Consider the following 17,224-nt stretch of genomic DNA (forward strand, 5'->3'; position numbering starts at 1 on the left):
GTATGTGAATGTATTAAATATATGTATCCCTTTGTAAGGCTTGTGAATCATTCTTCAATTTTCAAAAGTACACTTATTTTCTGTTTGAACTGTATGTAATTTTTAATATTCACGAAATATTTACTCGTTTGTTGAGTATGTGTGCTTAATGTTTACGACCCTCTCTGATAAATATCTTGCCCTAGTGTTGGTATCCCACTCAGAGTTTTCCCATTATCAGTAGTGTAGTTAGAAAATTGTTGGCTTCAGCAACAACACTTCCTATTTTTCATTAATAGGCTGTCTTAATGACAGCACTGTGCCTTTCGCAGTCCAAATTTAGAGAAGCTTTTAGAATTGAATTTTATCAACAATTAAAATACATATATGAAATTCATGTACTGTAAGGTATTGGCCTTTTCATGTTTTGGGGTGTGAATTTTGTTTTGAGCTGAAATATTTTCTTTTCTTTTATCTCAAGATAATTAATATTTTTTTCCCTAATAATATCATGGATATAATATACTGTTGTTTTGCTATAAATCAGAGATGATATTTTTTCCAGTTTTTGTCAGACAGAATTAAAACAAAAGGGTCAGGCTCCTATCCCAGAACATTGAATTGTTCATCTCTAATATAATTGCAGAACCATGGTACATATCATGGTACATTAAGAAATAGCACAGTACAAAATTTTTTGTGGTACCCGACTTTATCCAGATTAATGTTTTGTTCCAAGAATATTATTAGTCACTTTGTAATTTCAGTGAATAATTTAAATAAATCCACCAAATTAAAAACTGAACACAACAATAAGGCATCATCTGCTTCAGATGATAAAGCAATAATGAATAACTCTTAGGTAAACAAGATTAATACTTCTCTATTTCACCACAGTTGTGAGTACCATATACTGAATACTCCGTCAACTTAATGGCAGCTTCCATTTTAGAAGTTTCTAAGGTCAGAATCAGACTGTATCTTTAATTCCAAGTCATGTTTACTAGTAATAATGATATGAATATTTAATCCACAATCCTAGAGAAAATGTTAGCTATGTATTCTGTAGTATACAAAATAAATGTCACTGGTCAGGTACACCATGAACTTGATTTTAGACACGGTGAAGTACAAAATACAGATATACATAAAATATATTCATAAAGGAAAGCCAACAAACAATAATTAAATTATGTAAAATGTACATAACAAAAGTCAAATATATGTGTAAAACAGAATGGCAATACTACTGCAAGGCTAACCATTTAATCATGAGAGGGGATGGCAGATGTTTTCTTTTGTACTGGGATATTCTTTTCTCTTTTGCCTCAAGAAAATTAAATTTGTTCAGTGAATATAAAGGAATATATAACAGGTTCTTTCTCTGGAAATTAGAGCACAGTTTTTTCAAGCTATTTTTGGGCCAGAAAACACCTTTTTCTTAAAAAGGTCATTCCCCTACCAGAAAATTAAATGGTCTTTCCCTAACTGTATAAACTGTTCACACTAGTCTTATTTTCTCTTTTTCATTTAGGAACACCAGTTGTATTGAAAGATGAGGAATTTCATTTTGCTGAGTTAGCTGGTCATTCTGTCAAAATATCCATACCCTTTTATAGCAACCCAGCAATAGAGAGTTTCACCTTTCAGAAAAATGGGACTGAACTTCAAAACAATAGTAGGATCACCATGAATCTTTCAGCTAGTGTCATTGATTCTAAGTTTTATGGCATACCAGTTAAACTTGAGACTGCAGTGGCAAATGTTTTCATTCAGAATCTAACACAGGATGATTTTGATAACTACACTCTGGTGTTGGTGAATGTTTTGGGAACAAAGGAATTCAGATTGCATCTAGATGCAGCAGGTAAGTCTCGTCTGTATAAAGCTTTTCCTTTTAAAGAAGTTAAAATAACTTCTCTATACAGACATAGTTGAATGGCTCCAGTCCAATATACCTAACTGACCTCATCCATGTGTACACTTCATAGAGACTTACACTTTTCTTCCAGCGCTCATATTCTCATTGTTCCCACTCTTAAAACACAGACATGTTCTCATTGTTCTGACGGTTAAAACACAATCACATTCTTTTTCTTACCAGGATCCAGCTAAGTGGAATGAATTGTCTTTAGATCTTAAACACAAGGACACTGTCGTCTTATTCAAAGTGGAATGAATTGCCCTTAGATCTTAAACACAATGACACTATGGTGTTATTCAAAGTGAAATGAATTGCCCTTAGATCTTAACACCAGGACACTTTGGTCTTATTCAAAGTGAAATGAATTGCCCTTAGATCTTAACACCAGGACACTATGGTCTTATTCAAAGTGGAATGAATTGCCCTTAAATCTTAAACACAATGACACTATGGTCTTATTCAAAGTGGAATGAATTGCCCTTAGATCTTAACACCAGGACACTATGGTCTTATTCAAAGTAGAATGAATTGCCCTTAGATCTTAAACAAAATGACACTATGGTCTTATTCAAAGTGGAATGAATTGCCCTTAGATCTTAAACACAATGACACTATGGTCTTATTCAAAGTGAAATGAATTGCCCTTAGATCTTAACACCAGGACACTATGGTCTTATTCAAAGTGAAATGAATTGCCCTTAGATCTTAACACCAGGACACTATGGTCTTATTCAAAGTGGAATGAATTGCCCTTAGATCTTAAACACAATGACACTATGGTCTTATTGTGACATAATGCATACATCATTTGAAATATTCCTGCTGTGACATAATGCATACATCATTTGAAATATTCCTACTGTGACATAATGCATACATCATGTGAAATATTCGTACTGTGACATAATGCATACATCATTTGAAATATTCCTACTGTGAAATAATGCATACATCTTTTAAAATATTCCTATTGTGACATAATGCATACATCATTTGAAGTATTCCTACTGTGACATAATGCATACATCATTTGAAATATTCCTATTGTGACATCATGCATACATCATTTGAAATATTCCTATTGTGACATAATGCATGCATCATTTTAAATATTCTTATTGTGACATAATACATACATCATTTTAAATATTCCTATTGTGACATGATGCATAATCATTTGAAATATTCATAGAGCCACATCATAAATCTGTCTTCAAAAAAGGATCAGAAGTCTATGAGCTTTTAATCTTATCAGCTTTCCACTCTGTTTGTAACCCTAAGTTATTGAGACGGAGAACTTTGATGTCCCATGGTGTCTGCTGTCTAAGTTTTCATTTCTGGTAAATAAAACTGAATCATATGGTGATGAATTTTACAGATTATATTTTAGACTGTGTTGCTGAAATCAGACTGACAGATTACTATATCATTCTACTTGATGCTATGCAATTTTTATCAGGCACTAACCTAGTATTATCATGTCAGATGACTAACACTTAGCCTACTGCTATAGTGTATGTTAGGACTATTTGCATTGCTAGTTTCAAGTGGTTTTTATGCAAGTCATATGACCAGCTCCATCACAATTTCATTCTGGTCAACTTCATATGTACTGGTACATACATCACAAATTATATGACCTTTTATTTTCTATTGTGAATTGAAACATGCCAGTCATATTTACTATATAAATCTAACTTGTGGCTTTATACATTTGTTGTGCATGCCAGTCATATTTACTATATAAATCTAACTTGTGGCTTTGTACATTTGTTGTCCATGCCAGTCATATTTACTATATAAATCTACCTTGTGGCTTTGTACATTTGTTGTTCATGCCAGTCCTGTTTACTATATAAATCTAACTTGTGGCTTTGTACATTTGTTGTGCATGCCAAGATTACTTACTATATAAATCTACCTTGTGGCTTTGTACATTTGTTGTCCATGCCAGTCATATTTACTATATAAATCTAACTTGTGGCTTTGTACATTTGTTGTCCATGCCAGTCATATTTACTATATAAATCTAACTTGTGGCTTTGTACATTTGTTGTCCATGCCAGTCATATTTACTATATAAATCTAACTTGTGGCTTTGTACATTTGTTGTCCATGCCAGTCATATTTACTATATAAATCTAACTTGTGGCTTTGTACATTTGTTGTGCATGCCAAGATTAGTTTACTCTTTAAATTTAACTAGAGGCCTTACGTTATGTCTGATGTCATGACAAGCTTGTATCTCTGTGGAGAAGATATATGTACATGTGTATCTTTCTATTATCTCATCATTCACTGCTGTTTTGAATGTACACTTATTTTGCCTGTTTAAATTTTTATTTTTGTTTTGGCATGGTAATGTTAATATGTATGGTTCTAATACATATCATATTGCTGTTTAGTCATCAAAATTTGCAACAGTGTAAGCTAACATCTTTTGTCTCATATATCAAATTGTTTTTGAGATGAGCAGTTTCTGCATAGTTGGCATCAGGTATTTGTACATTCCATCTCTTTTGGGGATTTGTCAGAACCATGGTATTTTATCAGCTTCATTATAGTTGTAAACAGTGAGACACATAAGGGTATTTTATCAGCTTCATTATAGTTGTAAACAGTGAGACACATAAGGGTATTTTATCAACTTCATTATAGTTGTAAACAGGGTCCTCATACGGTTACTGGACCACATCTATGAAACTCAGCTCATAAGGAAAATGGACATGAAGTAGTATTTATCAACATTGGGTTGGGTGTACTTTATTCAGGATTTATCAACACTGGGTTGGGTGTACTTTATTCAGGAGTAAGGAATGTGTGCCTGAAATGTTCTCTTGTAGGTGTCTGTAGGTTTTTATATTTTTCATGCAGTAGTATTGCCAGCATGCCAGCAATGATTAAAGAGTAAATGGGTAATATGTCATTGGTTCAACATTTGATTGAAAAGCATTTCGCTCAACTTTTTGAAGATATTATATCTTCCCATCTTTAAAATATTGAAAAAAATTGGCAACATAGAAAGATGAATATCACTCTAATTTTCATTTACAAAAAATGAATGTGAGAGTAATGTCAACATGATAGTTGGGTTCTTCCACTGTGACCTGTCATGTCCACTCCCACATTGATATGTCATGTCAATTCTCACTATGATATGTCATGTCAACTCCCACTGTGATATGTCATGTCAACTCCCACCATGATATGTCAACTCCCACTGTGATATGTCATGTCAACTCCCACTGTGATATGTCATGTCAACTCTCACTATGATATGTCATGTCAACTCCCACTGTGATATGTCATGCAAACTGCTGTATAATGTTTATAAACATTAATTGTCACATGGCAAGCACAGGATATATGTTTGGTATCACTTCATGGCATGATTTCACATTGACACATTGTTGGATACAAAGGGAGACAGAATGAAAATGAGTTATAATTCATCCTAACCAGGAATCAAATTCTTGACCTGAGTAGTGGCACCTGTAACCTAGCTTAATTGCACTAGGGTCCACATCCTGTCATACAGAATGGACACAACACATTTGAATGAAACAACTTGAGGTACATGACAACTAACAAGCTAGGCAATTGAAATTTAATACTCAACTGTATAAATGATTTTATAATTAGAGGTGCAAGGTATAAGCTTGACATTATAATTATAGGCCTTGTGGAAAATGCTTATTCCCAGATCTTATTATGTGCATTTTCATACATGATTATATCAAAGAATTGTAGAATGACACACATGTAATCAAGCAGGATAGAGTTCTAAACTGCTCAAATGATAAGACACCAGTGTTGCATATTTTGAGAAACTAAATCCATAGACCCTGCACAAGAAAAAATTGATATAGATCACATATAAAGTATAATTATCACTGAATTGCTACACTTTCAATAACATTACATGCAAGAACATTATGATAATAAAGCATGCAGCTAGGTTTCACATTTTTGTGTCGCATATCTTTTGTACGCATTCACAAGTTTTAAACTGTTTCCAGTTTTTCTTTCCTGAGACACAGGGTGCCCAGTGAGCCAATACTGCATGCTACTTTTGAATCTGCTAGAATGGGGCACCATGAGGGCTAGCCAATTCCAGGGGCAGACTACGCAATCCTTGGTGGCACAAAAACCTCCCTTTTGCTGAATTAGAATTCTATTATAAGTAAGCTGTACTTAATGTCTAGTACAACAGCCTTAAGTGAACTTTAGCAGCAGAGGGGGCGAATCGGACAACTTTTTTGACAAAATTTGATTAAGGTTTTAAAACGACAAATAGAGCCTTCCTTCGAAATCTCACTTTTCAAAAAAAAAAAAATAAAGGCTCCGTTTGGCAAATGGAGCCTTAGTGTTTTTTGCTCGAAAACGCTATATTTCGCGACAACATCCCGTTGATGATTCCTGTGGTAATCATTGGGCGTCCCGCGTTGTTGTCATTGCCCCCTCTGCTGCTAAGGGGTTATTTACAATTTAACCGAATATTTGGTCGAGTCCGATACGATATCGTGTCCGAGGGTCATGTAAATTTATCGTTACAAATCCATGTGGGGTCGACTGAGCATGACTAAAAAAGTTTCGAAAAACATTAAAGTCCATGTCACCGCCGCACCATGTCTGCCAAATATTTCGTAGCGTATGTGTATCAACGCCGTTGAATACAGCAAGAATATTACAGTTATCTCTGATCACTTTTGGTATTTGAGTGTATCGTTGAGTGACATATATCACGTCAGTGTTTTTATGCCTGCCTCTGGAAAATATCCTAGCTGGGTTTTTTTGATTGTCTAACATAACATCATCATACACGACTAAATTGTTAACGTCGCCATCAATATCATCAATACCTGGTGCATCATTGATATCTGTAATAAACTCAATAACATTTTTTTTAGCGATCGCTGATGCATTCTCGTTGAAATCTTTCAACACCTCGTAGCATCGTTGATCATCCACGCTAGGGGCGATTAAATACAACTTATCCCACTTCATCCATCTCATTATTAAATTGAGTAACAATTGCGTCTTGCCGGATCCAGATGGTCCGATGATAATCATCCGGATCGAGTTTGGTAACGCTGCAACATGCTTAACTGGTTCTCTTGTTTTAGTCGCCGAAAAATCAATTATATTCATATCTCTATACATAAATTATGGATCTATATTGTGTGAAGTGTAGAGTGCGTACTGGCACAAATGATATGACAACCGTTACAACAAGAAATAACAGATCGGCACTTACTGGTAAGTGTGTACAATGCGGTATAAAGAAATTTAGATTTATTTCTATTAGACCCGGGGATGTTTTAAAAAAAAGCGAGGAGGTGATATTGCAGCCAAGTTATCAAAACTCCCCGGAACACCGTGGGCAAAGTATCCAGGAGAAAAGCACCTCCCAGGATATAGCTACTGTGGCCCCGGAACACGATTAGATATCAGACTCGATGATCAAAATCAGCCCAAACCCGGTGAGTATCCAATAAACGCTATCGATAAGGCGTGTCATGCTCATGATGTTGCTTACTACAAAAGTAGCGATCTGCAACAGCGTCATATTGCGGACGTAAAATTAATTCACGCGTTAAATGCTATTCCTGATAAATCATTCAAAGAAAAATTGGCCTCATGGTTGGTAAAATCGGCTATGAAAGGTAAATTAATGACTGGAAGCGGAGCTTCTCGCGCTGGTAATTGAAAACGCTTTTATCGCGTTTATAATAACAACATGGAATCCATCTATTATTCTCCGAGAGGATACTGGAAAGGGAAGGCCGCAATTGGTAAGCTTGCAAGCGCTGCAAAAGTAACGAGGGCCACCGCGGCTAATTGGTTATCCAGACAGGCTATATGGCAAATTTATCTACCACCGCCTAAACAAATCAACTTTTCGCGCTTTGATATCAGCGTACCTAATGAAGTTCATCAGGCTGATATACTATTTCTGCCGCATGACAACGGTTACAAATACGCGCTAACCGTAGTTGATGTTGCAAGTCGATACAAACAAGCGGAGCCGTTAAAAACGAAGTCAGCAACTGAAGTAGCCGATGCGTTTGAGCGGATTTATCGAAGAGGTCCTCTGCGCTGGCCAAATCTATTACAAGTTGATCCTGGTAGTGAATTTCGCGGCGCTGTTTTATCAACGCTGAAGCATCATAGCGTCGCGATACGACGAGGTCATACTGCGCTACATCGTGATCAGGCAATTGTTGAACGATTCAATCGGACTGTTGCTGAACGGTTATTTGGATATCAATACGCAAAAGAATTCATCCAAGAAAAACGATCTCGTGAATGGGTCAAAAGGTTGCCAGGCGTAATTGCAGCGTTAAATAACGAGATTACCCGAGCAATCAACATGAAGCCCAGCGACGCGATTAAATACGAGTATATACCCGGAAGATCAAAAATAAATAGCGTTTCCAAGCCGATTCTCGGCGATGTCACTGTTAGATATCTATATGAACCAGGAGAGCTTGAAGGCGGTAAAAAAAGAGCTACTGATCCTATTTGGAGTGTTACCACACATAACATATCAACGATAACACGATCAACTGGTAGACCACCGATCTATAGACTGGATTCAACTGCCCCACAGCGGGGGTTTACACGCGAGCAATTACAAGTGATACCTGACGATACTCAATTGCCCCCGCGTGGTCTTAACTAGCGCCGTTGCGTCTATTGCACTCAAGACAGGTTAACCTTACATTGTTTTTGACATGACCGAGACTGTTATCGATCCTGTCCACGGTAAATTAGCGAGCGTCTTTATCCGAATAACGCCAGCGCATTACACAATTACAACTCGCGCAGTGATTATTCTGTTGTTGTCGTAACGCAATTATTAATTCGGCATCAATATCAAAACGCCGCTGTTTTTTTTTTTATCCTGTTGGCGGTAACCCGAGAGTTTTCTATCGATGACGCTTGCATCGATGATGTCGTTGGTGACTTTGTCGCCGGCTTCGTCAGTGACTGCGTCACCGGCTTCGTCAATAACAATTCTTCGAAGCTGATTTATCCTCCGTACTCGGGACACTGCAAGATAGACTAGATTTGACCATTCGATGCGATTATCAACCATCCAAACAATTGTGTCCGTGATGGTTAGTCCCTGCGAGGAATGTATTGTTGTTGCGTATCCTAGCGTCCACGGGGATTTATCAGCACGTAGCGCGTCCTCGACGACGCTGATATCAACGAGCACGATATCATTCAGCACGAGAACTTGTTTTTTTGTCCCTGACGCCGTCGGGCCCGGGATTTCAACTTCAATGTTCTGCCGCCGTGTGTCCGAGGGTCTATAGCATAACGGCACTGGGCGCGTTGGAAACTTTTCCTTATGCAACGTAAACAACTTCCGCTGAAGTGTGTCTCTGACTATCTTTCTACTCGCTACAATCAAATCGTTTGGTCTCCATGTTTCCCAAAATTCATTCGTTGGAGTTTCGGGAATCACCTCGCGAATTATTTCACATTGAATTCTATCCGGCTGTAATCTGATTAATTTTTTAACCTCGCGCAGTTGTTCATCAAGTGCTCGGTAATCAGTATCGGTTTCTTCATAATAGTCCACAAAACCCTTTAACCAATCATGGGGACCCTCGCCGACAAATGGTGGTGGTTGGCCATGGTCGCCACACATTATCACCGCTGTATTCGCGAGCAGCAACCAATCAAGAAACATTTGTAAAACATCTAACGAAACAGTACATATATCATCCCAGATGATAACCTCAGGAATAAATTTTTCACCCATTCGATCAGGAGTCCACTCACCGCCGCTGTATCGAAAAAAGCTGTGATAAGTAACGGCGTCAACATTTCGTTGTTTTATCTCTCGCGCTAGTCTATGGGTCGGTGTAAGCACGATTATACTTGCCCGCGTTCGAAATAATTCAATTGCCCGAGTCGTCTTTCCCGACCCGCCACAGCCGCTTAAATAAACTGTTTTGTGTCTACAAATTGGATCAGAACACGGTGGTGCATTAGACCATTCTGACAATTTATCACCGCGTAGGTAATTGTTTTCAACGGTGACATCTGCTGATGGTGAATAATCGCGTCGTATTTCATTTTTAATTCTCCATGTACCCCAACTCTCGTCCGGACTAGTAAACTCGGCTATGTTTCCCTTATACTTTACGTCAATATAAAATGAATCAACGGCTACTCTAACCACGGTGTCGGGAAATCTATTTATCATCGAGAATAAATTTATGCAAGCATAACCCAGCATAGACGCCCTCAAATGCGGGTATGCTGGGCTGTCTCCATCGCTGTAAGTAACAACTGTACCCAACCTTGTTCCATTGGACAAGAAAGCTGTTTTACAGTTCACGTATTTATTTTTCGCCACTGCGTCCTTGATTACGAAATCATATTCTGCGTCATCTATAATCAGCCGTGAGCAATATCGTTTGTAGTCGCAGTTTTTTCCACCTTGTGTGAACTTACCAATTATTTTTCTACCGAGATCTTTTGCCTCTCTGTTTCGTTGGTTGAATATCCTCCTGGACCATTCGATGATATATTCCTCGTCGGCATCAATGTGTTTTCTGGACTCGTCAATTATGCTATCTAGACGCTCCGGTTCTGGTAACCAGACTTCAGTCTGCGCCCGATATGATATAATCGCGTCACTGACAATTAACGAAACTAGCATTTTACAATCAATCATATACCGTAGCAGCGCTATTGGCAACCACTTCTTTTCAGACATGTGTCTACCGATCCAAATATAGCAACAGCGATGAAGTCCTGCCGCGAATTCAAATGATACTATGCGAGCGAATCCGGTTAAATCAAAATCAGGCAGTGGTCCATTAATAGCAACACGAGTCATTTCATGTCTGGGGTGTCCAAATCGTTTAAAGTACCCAGCGGCGGATCCATACCCGAGAAAACTCGCTGGATAACAGGCAACTATATCAACGGAAATCATAGCATCGCGGTTGTATTCAGTGTTCCATAGTCCACCGTGATAGTATTCCAAACAACTGGATTGTACATCCGGTAGAAATTCCTTGCGCGTTGGCCTCCACGCATTTTTCCTTGCTGCAACATGAGCCGCAACCGATGGAATCGTAAAATAATTTGTTAGCAGTTGTTCATCATGCTCTCCAAATTCCATGGCGGTTTTTTTCATCTTGTTGTGAAACGCTTCAGTGCGATATAATTCACCGTTTGGTCTTACAAACTGATCAAAGGTATCCGCATCGTTTTCAGCGCTGCGAAGTAACCACACTGACACAGGGTCGTCTTTACACAAACAAGCAATAGCATCAAATAGTTTCCTCTCCGCGAGAAAACCATCCCGGGAGAATTCTTCAGGTACATACTTTACTGTTCTATCCCGTGGAAACACTGTGATCGCGGACGTCCACGCGTGTTCGTTATGATCAATAATTTTGATTGGGGTTCCCTTTGATTTATACTTTGATTCGTATAATACTTCACCGGTTATCGTTGTAACGGTTATTGGAAATCTCAGCGACGTTTCTAATCTCGCTACGTCGCTGATGGTTGCTCCACGCTCGCGCACTGTCTCCTCCCACTGGTTGATTTTGCTACGTCGTAAATCGGTTAGTTTATTTCCTCGACATGCATTTGTAAAATGCTCTATTACTCGTTCTGCTACACAATTTATCCCCGTTGACTGTTTCATCGGCGCTAGTTTTCCGATATCAGGTTTCTTATTTAACGGGTATATTCCATAAACAACTGCTGTTTCAGGATACGCTCGTTCATAGTATGGTCTGTCAATTCCGGTTAACAACCCCGGCTTGGAGTCGCGGCTAACAGTGACTGTTTTCTTGTCGCTGAGAACTGGTTCAAATTTATCACGTATGATCCAATTACCTGATTCCACCCGGACAATGAATTTTACTCTGAAGAAATACTTTTTACCGTCAAGTTGTGATATTATCGTTGCTGCGCGGTTGTCGTTCATGGTAGCATCAACAACACCATCAATTCGAAATCTTGACCAACTATGAGATGCACCATCACGCTTAAATTCATTGATACAATCGCGTATTTTACTCAACAGGGTTCTATCGTTTATTAACGCTTTTGGTGCGTCCTTGAGGGCTCTATCGAGATTAAACCTACTATTTTTCCAGGGCTTAATTGCTGCTAATTTCTTGAACTCCTCCTCCATATAATTAAAACAAGTATTTAAATAAAAGAATATAGCATAATGAATCACTGCAAATGGTTGATGATTGGGTCGATAACCCCGTGCAATAAATCATGTAGAGGTGAATTCTGCGGGTATCATTTACAAAGCGTTCGTAATGGTTCTCTTGGCCCCCTCCCGTGCTTGGTTTGCCACGTTGGTGTAAGAGGAAAATCGCAGTTGTGTATCAATTGTGGCGGAAAGCGATACAGAGAGTTAAAACGTTATTACGACAAGCGAATTAAAAACGCCGTCATTGACCCCACCGCCGACTCCGTCAAGGACAAAATTATCAAAACTCCTCAAGACTACATTGAAAGGTTTATAATTAAACCAAATAATGAATTAGACAAGTAGTATTATTATACAAATGGACCAAGAATTTCAGCCGCATCCTGTGCTCGTTAATTACGAGGCATCTCGCGACGGCGTTGTTAGAAATCGTAGACTAAAAAAACCAGTTGGATGGAAAAATAATCAGGGGTATTTGACGTTTAGTGCCGGAAAGAAGAAATATTTCTGTCACAGAATCATCTATGAATGTTTTTACGGATTGATCAAGGATGGTCTCGTTATTGATCACATTAATTCTAATTGTCAAGATAACAGACTGTGTAATCTGCAAGCTATCTCTCAGAGCGAAAATACTAAAAAGGCCAAACTGGTAAGTGCTCAAAGCAAGCAAAGGGTGTCAAATCGTTTAATACACCAACGCACGAGGAAAAAATATTTCAGTCGATGAATGAGGCAGGAAAATATTTCGACATTTGTATCGCCTCAATACGATTTGTTGCAGAAGGAATACAGAATTCAGCGATCTCAGAAAAGACCGGACACAGAATTCGATTTTCATATATAAATATCAGCGAGTGACGAAGTCGCCATGACAGTGTGAAACGTTATAATTAATAAATTGTCTGTTCCGGAAGAAAACGAAGTATTCAGTGTTGTTAAGTAAATGAATAACACACCTCGGGATTGATACGCAGAGTTCATTTTGTAAAACATTTTTTTTTTATATTAGAAATAAAGATGTTTATAAGAATATGAATATCGAAGAATCAATAACATTTTAACCGAGATTTCAAAATTAAAAAATCAAGGAATTGAATTATCTGATAGTCTCAACAGCGAAAAAATATTATCCGATTATGAGATTATTAACGAACAATCGAAACGGGGGCGTTTTACCCTGGCCCGCGAGTACTTTTTTATAAAACGATTACAACATACGATTAATGAGAACCTGTACCACAATGACGTAAATGCATTCATTGGACTATTTACTGCCGTTGAAATAATGCGAAAAAAACTCGGACGTGTTTATGAACGACGCCGGGAGATTTCTAGTAAGATCAAAAACATTAGAAGGATTATAGACGAAAACTCCGTGGAGCCCCCGATGTATACATATGCCCCCGCCACACTCGGCGGGAAATTAGAAATTGCGGAGCAATTGCAATAATGGTAGGCGAATCACTACTCGGCTAGCCAGAGAGCGGCTAGCAGCGCTTAAAAAGTTCATACCGTTACGAGACAGGGTCCGAGAACAACTTCAAACGCGGCAGCAACTACAAACTGATTTTACTGTTGGAAGCGAACAACTCTTTGCCCCGGTAACGAGTGCAACCAAGGATGTGAAAACAGCGATATACGGGGATATTCCCGACGAAGAAAGAAAGAAAAAGGCGTCACTGCTTGGCGTACTTGAAAAGATAGCGGCTCGGACCGAACAAACAAAAAGGTCTTTAGAAACACTTCCTGAAAAAATAGCGGTTGCTACAACACGGAGGCCACCACCACTCGCTATAATGGACCCACAAGAACCTTATGTTACAATGGCCGACGAAGAAGAACTAGGTGCTACTGCAAGAGAACCAGAAGAAGAAATACCAGAAGAAATACCGGAAGAAAAAGAGAAAGGGGAAAATATACCCCGTAATGTACTTAAAAAGGACACAATAGATAAAATTAGAGGCCTCAGCGGGGAAGAATTAGTTAATTTTACTGCCACAAATTTTGCTAAGAGCACACGAGATAAGAAGCATATCAATAGCGGTTACGAGGAAAATGTAAAGGAGTTAAAGGATTGGACAAGAATAGTGTATTTAGCGAGTATACATGAGAATGCGATACCACGTGGTGGTGGTCCCAAATACAAAGCATTCCTCGATAGGGTTAAAAGCGCAAAACCAAAAAAAGGAGAAGGATACAGCGGTGTGGTTGAAAACGCTTGTCCTGATAGTGTTCTCAGTGATATATCACGGCTGGAAGTACTAATCGGAGGAAAACGAGCCGGAAATAACTCTCCGGAAATAATCAATGAGGCCGCTGATATTTGCAAGCGGTTATTTGCAGGCGGTATCATGGACATTAATGCATATCGAACGCTCATAGACGAGCTCGTGGATGATTAATTGGAAAACTGGTGTTTTTATAATAAAGATGATCATACACTACAACCATGATAAACCAGTACTCGTCCACGTGGTAAACTCGCGATTGCCTGTTTACCGCGCGTACTATGGAGATGGTCTCGGTAGCACCATTGCGGGGTTATTTACAAGAATGGCGCCAAAAGTGGCGCCGTTAGCCAAACAATTAGGAATGAAGGCTATTGATGTTATTCGTGATAAGGGAATCAGCGCTATTGGAGATGTTGCCGGAAAGGCGTTTTCTGCAGCAAAGGACAAACTAATGTCGTTGGTGAGAAGAAAAAAACAGAAACCACCGGTGATGCCATCAACGACAGTGATGCCTGCGAATGTCAGTAAAGTAATAAATAACGCCGTGGAAGAAAAACTAGAGTCGTTGGCGGCTCAGTCATTGATGACGACTCCGTCGTTGGCGACTCCGCCATCCGCCGATGCGGCAACCAACGCGCTCATGAACGCGATAGCGGGAAGTGGCCTTAAACAGAATTCAAAGAATTTACGACGAAAACGACGTTGATGGATTTCAATTGAAAACACCGACATGAATAATAATAAAAATGTTTGCGCGAACCGCTGATCCCGCGTTTGATATGGATGCCCCAGTGCGCAGGGATGATTCTGTCCGTGATTATCAATTTTATTCCTATCAACCACCACAAGCCGACCTACGATCGCGAATTGAACTTCAAGTCCAAGATACCAGTAAATACTTTTTGCCGTGTGAAGCGTTTATCGAAATTGAGGGAGAACTCGTGACAAATGTTGCCGCTAATACACCATACGCAAATGACAATCGTGTTCGAGTTGGTTTCGTCAACAACGGTATCATGGCGTTATTTGAGAGTGCCAGATATCTTATTGACGGGCGAGAAATTGAATCAATAGAACGCGAGGTTGATGTTGCAACAACGATAATTGGGTTAGCGAGATACTCGGATGATTATACAAGATCGGCGGGCCCATCTATGATGTTCGCAAAGGACACCACTAATAACGCTGATCATCTTCAGTACATTAACGTGCTGACGGCAAGAGATAACGCAGTTGACCCACAGGCTGAAGCAGCCAATCCAGATCGCAGAGCAAGACCAGGCGCTGATTTCAATATTATAAAAAGTATTAACGATAATTACAATATGGGATTCGCAACACGAGTAGGGATGTTGCAAGGACAACGCCGACAGTTTTCATGCGCGATTCCACTCCATCACATATTCGGATTTTGCAGAAATGTCAGAAAAGTTATCTATGGGGCTAAGCATACAATCGCGCTAACGCGAAGGGGCGATGATAACAATGCAATATGGCGTGCTGCTGGCGTCGATAACGGTAAAGTCGTTTTAACTAAAATAGCATTGTGGATGCCGGTGTTGACTCCATCAGTTACCACGGAAGCACGATTGTTATCATTTATGGAACAGGGAGTGAAATCGTTGTTGAGTTGGCTAGCGGTAACAACTGATGCTAAAGAGGATAATGTCACTGATACATTTACATGGCACTTGGCATCAAAACAGGGTGTTTCAGCCCCGCGTCATATATTCATAGCACTACAGAATAGGGAACGATTGGGTAATCAAGAACGCAGCCATATGATATTTGATCAATTAGGAGTCAGGGATGTTTCGCTGAGAATAAACGGACAACAGGAACCATCCGAGGATATACAGCTTAATTACGGCGACAACCATATCGCACGTGTGTATCATCGATTGCTGTCATACATGGGTCGTGATCAAAACGTCGACACTGGTTTGCAAATATCACAACTTGATTTAAAAAAACTGTATCCGATTTATTATTTTTCGTTGGAACATCTTGATTTAACGAGACAATCCGTCGTTGATATACACTTCCGAGCTCGTATAGCCCCGGGTGGTGCTGATTATAGAGCGGTTGCTGTCATTCTCAGCGATAAATCAATGCTGCTAGAAGGTGTTGGTGGACGAATGAGAATCGTTGATGCGCCGGTGGAAAACATGTAATTGAAAACACAAACGCGTTTACAATAAAATGTCGTATAGTGTTGTCGGCGTTACACTAACTGATGGTCAAGTCAAGAAATTACGATCAAAGTCGGCTAAACAATGCGGGACCACAATAACGCTGAAGCCGTCGCAGATGGCAGGTGGTAATCATAAGATATCGTTGACGACACGTCAAATAAAACATTTCAATGATGCGATGAAGAATAAAAAGGGTGTTCAAATAGATTTTTCGGCCGCAGCGATTAAAAACATGGAAAAGACCGGTGGGATATTTCCGCTGTTAGCTGCAATTCCAGCGTTGATTGCCGCGGCAGCCCCAGCAGTGGCGAAGGCGGCGGCGTTAGGAGCCGTTGGTACCGCGGCGGGGATGGCATTGAAGAAGGCAACCGGGAAAGGCTATAAAAAAAACGATCCGTGGCCGGAAAGGGTCTAAGACTACCGGGAACCCCGTATTCATGGTACTCGGGGAAGGGTCTAAGACTACCGGGAACCGTTTAATGACTCCTATGTCTAATTTTGATTTAATAGATGCCGCCGACGCGCTAGCGATAAAAAACTTCAGAGGTGTTTTTATGAGGGATCAATTACCGGCGGCACCAAGGAATATTGAAACCGGCATAATTAACCTCGATGGGTCCTCCGGAGCGGGAACTCATTGGGTTGCGTACGCGATTGATCCGCGTGCAATCGTCTATTTTGA

The 17,224-nt window shown here is 39.5% G+C and overlaps 1 protein-coding gene across 7 annotated transcripts in view; it reads left to right on the forward strand.

The window, feature by feature from the left end:
* LOC149772614 (uncharacterized) overlaps positions 1–17,224 on the forward strand; it is a 419,962-nt gene that overhangs the window by 386,245 nt on the left and 16,493 nt on the right. For 6 of the 7 annotated variants that reach the window (XM_089947575.1, XM_089947571.1, XM_089947573.1 and 3 more), the window contains one exon: positions 1,514–1,846. The exons of the other annotated variant lie outside the window; for it this stretch is intronic. In XM_089947575.1, the coding sequence (XP_089803701.1) occupies positions 1,514–1,846 (333 nt within the window). The remainder of the gene's footprint in view (positions 1–1,513; positions 1,847–17,224) is intronic. 7 annotated transcript variants of the gene reach the window in all.

The sequence above is a fragment of the Sinohyriopsis cumingii genome, unplaced genomic scaffold, assembly GCF_028554795.1.
Source record: "Sinohyriopsis cumingii isolate HCF-2022 unplaced genomic scaffold, ASM2855479v2 utg001339l, whole genome shotgun sequence".
Classification (NCBI taxonomy): domain Eukaryota; kingdom Metazoa; phylum Mollusca; class Bivalvia; order Unionida; family Unionidae; genus Sinohyriopsis; species Sinohyriopsis cumingii.